The following is a 3,229-nucleotide window of genomic DNA, read 5'->3' on the forward strand; positions in this document are numbered from 1 at the left end:
GGCAAAGGCGCTGACTGGAGTAGTCCTGAATCTCACAGTATGAGGACTCCATTAGCACAAGGGTGGTGGTGGAGCCCGAACATGGCAGCTGGGCTGCCGGTTACACTCCACACAGCAGGAGCTCCAAGCACTGTATTTTCACGACCTTCACAGCTGACAGTATTCCCTTGTGCCACCTCCCTGGAGATGAGTGGGATGGCTTCTCAATCAGTGTCCTCTCTAGACATCCTACTTTTCACAAGTTGGATGAACAACTCTGACTTGTTTGAAAGCTGGACTGGCCACTTCAGACTGAATAAACCCTAGGTCCCTTGGGTAACTCAGTGAAAAAGAGAGATTCTAGAGGAAGACACCAGATTTCCTCCTAATAAGGGCAGGTAAGTGTTCTAATTATTCATTAAAGTAATAGGAGTTGACCATATTTTATTCTTTTTTTTTTTTTTTTGAAGTAAGAGAAATCATTTTAATATATACATTTTCACTTCAGTCAATTCAACAATGATTTCTAATAGGCATGCAGACCCATTTAGTTTGCTTCAAATTTATTTCTCAACATGCAGCAACCTTCCTAATGAGATAGTTGAGCTGAACTACTTATTCCTAAAGAGTACAATGTACCTTGTCCTCAGAGTTTTATCAACGTTAACATTTTCAAAGAGCCCTATGAGGCTGCTCAATATGGTAGTTTTCCCCTGAAATTTCCTATTTGGAGGATGGCAAAACAGTCTAGGATCTTTCCCAGTCTACTGGTTGCTTGTATTCATATCACAGCATGGCTGGCTAAGAGGTAGAGACTGAATAATATGTAGATAGCCTTCAAGCCCAGCTGAGTGAGACAGCTTCGTTTTTAGAAAGGAAACCAAATCATGAAAACCCTCCTAATAGTATGATTTGTTCCAGGGTTCTTTTAAGAAGGGACGTAATCCTCATGCACAGGACTCTTTGTGGCCTTCTAGAGTTTTCTGCTCCAGCCAGTGTTCTCTAGCCAGGTGACTTATTGCGCTTGCTGCAGAACTGAAAGCATGACGTCTCTGTCTACTTGCATCATTAGAGGTGGTGTTCGTCTTCTCATTTCCGGCCAAATGGATCCGACCACACTTTCAACCCTGGTGGCTGCACGTCTTCTTGAACAATACCAGCTCGATTAATGGCTTGTTCCTTCTTGTACTCCTCCAGCCGCATTAAGGGCCGGAAGTAGATGGGGTAGAAGGCGGCGCCGATCAGGGAGATGAAGCCACCGAAAATGAGAGCAGTGCGCAGGTTCCGGGACATGGCTCCAGCCGGGGTTACCCGGATTCTCCGAGTGCCCCGGACTCTCCAAACCCGGCTCCCGCCGGCTGGCCATATTTTATTCTTAACTGATGATTTGTAAATTACTGATTACGTAAGGAAAGAATAGAAAAATGGACTTAGCTGGTCAGAAATAGAAGCTGGAAAAGAACTTATAATCCAAGTTATAGTTGGCTATTGAACTAAAAGTAATGTGGTGCTTTATAAAAAACTGTCCACAAATATTTTGATACTCCCTTTATCTTTATAAGTTGGAGTTTAGCTCCTCTGTCTAGAATGTAGGCCAGATTTTAATGACTCAATTCTAACAAATAGAATGTGGTAGGATGTGACCATACAAAGGATAGTCAGTACCCCTCTCTCCCCTCTCTCTCCCCACAACCCTTCTCTTTCTCTCTTCACTTTTTTTGGAAAAAGCCAGTCCTCACGTCACAGGGTCACTCAAACAGCCCGTGGAAAGGCCCAGAAGGTGAGGAATTGAGGCCTCACATCAAGAGCCAGCACAGCACGAACTTGCCAGATATGTGTGTGAGTCAACTTGGAAGTTGATCTTTTAGCCCCAGTCAAAGCTTCAGATGGTGGCAGCCCTGGCCAACATCTTAACTGACCTCCTGAAAGACCCTAAACCAGGATTGCCTAATCAAGTTGCCCTCAGATTTCTCACCCACAGGACCCATTAGAATAGTAACTTGTTGTTGTAACCCCCTAAATTTGGGGGTAATTTGTCACGTGGCAAAAGAAACTAAAACAGGCAAAAAGAGTTTGGAAGCCCCCTGCATACAACCAATGCCATAACAGACAATATTAGCATTGAGACAATATGGCAAACCCATGAAAGATGTTCATTTCCTTATTTCCTGCTTTTAGAGGAGCCTGCTCCTCTCCAAGCTGACTCTCATCAAAATTCACTGTCCTTGTGCCACTAGAAACACCATCACTGTTTCTAGAGCTTGCCCAAGGCCCTACTACAGATTACTGCCAGAGTTGTGATCAAGGCCTTGGATGCCTACACCGAGATCCCCATTTCACGTTGCTGCTGAGCCACTGGCACTAGCTCCCATCATCTGAGAAGCCACCGGCAGCGATGCAGACTTCCTAACAGTGAAGTGGTTCTTATATTCACTTGTACTGTGACTGTGGCAAGAACCACAAGGTCAGGGAGAAGTGGCAGGTAACCCTTTATGCAAAGCCAGCTGACCAAAAGCCTGGCCTGTGACAAAAGGTGTGGCCCAGATTGTGGTGTTTACCCAATTAAACAGGCTGAAGCCAGATCAGCCTATCAAAAATGGCTCAAGTAACAGGGAGAGTTCAGCTGTGAACACCAGCAAGTCAGAGCCAAGGGCATGGATTATGGACAAGGTTCAAAGAGGACAGAGAACTGCAATAGATCCATGGGTCACCTTTGAAGTCTGGGCCTAAGCCATGGTCTGGGCTTCCTCACCCTCATGCCTCTTTTGAAACCATCAGGGCCCTTTCTTCCATGCACATTTCAAGGGAGTCTAAAAGTTTTTTTCATGCGGGGAAAATTCCTCACAGAGTTACCAGGGGTCAGACTTCGCTCCATGCTGGCAAAGAGCCTGAACAATTTTATGTTACTTTAGTTTCCCTCAAAAGAAAGTCCTGAGAGAAGTACTCAAGGTTTCTGTGGGATGTAATCCTAGAAAGCAGTTAGGGGTGTGGGGAAGTCAGACATGGAAGGGAAGGAAAGTCAACACAGAGTGCTAGTTTCAAGGGAAACTGAGAAATGGTGTAGGACACAAACTCCAAGGAGGCAAGAGGGCTTGAATATTTGAGGGTATTTATACACCAACTGCAGTCAACCGTTGAGGGCTGTTAGGGGAAGGGATGTTAATTATTGTGGTGACCAAAACAGAGTTGTAGATACTGGTTGATCAATCTTTTATTTGTTAATTGGTCACTTAGGTCTCTCCTTTTGTGA

The 3,229-nt window shown here is 44.8% G+C and overlaps 1 protein-coding gene across 1 annotated transcript; it reads right to left on the bottom strand.

Moving 5' to 3' along the window:
• Positions 1 to 521: 521 nt before the first annotated feature.
• LOC122448221 (small integral membrane protein 20) lies at positions 522 to 1,337 on the bottom strand. The gene has a single exon (XM_043479379.1). It carries the CDS (start codon positions 1,270 to 1,272, stop codon positions 1,069 to 1,071), a length of 204 nt encoding a protein of 67 aa, XP_043335314.1. The 5' UTR covers positions 1,273 to 1,337; the 3' UTR covers positions 522 to 1,068.
• Between the last annotated feature and the right edge of the window lie 1,892 nt (positions 1,338 to 3,229).

The sequence above is a fragment of the Cervus canadensis genome, chromosome 10, assembly GCF_019320065.1.
Source record: "Cervus canadensis isolate Bull #8, Minnesota chromosome 10, ASM1932006v1, whole genome shotgun sequence".
Taxonomy (NCBI): domain Eukaryota; kingdom Metazoa; phylum Chordata; class Mammalia; order Artiodactyla; family Cervidae; genus Cervus; species Cervus canadensis.

Excerpts from the sequence above, each read along its gene's own strand:
- LOC122448221 (XM_043479379.1), bottom strand. The coding sequence starts at position 1,272 with ATGTCCCGGAACCTGCGCACTGCTCTCATTTTCGGTGGCTTCATCTCC.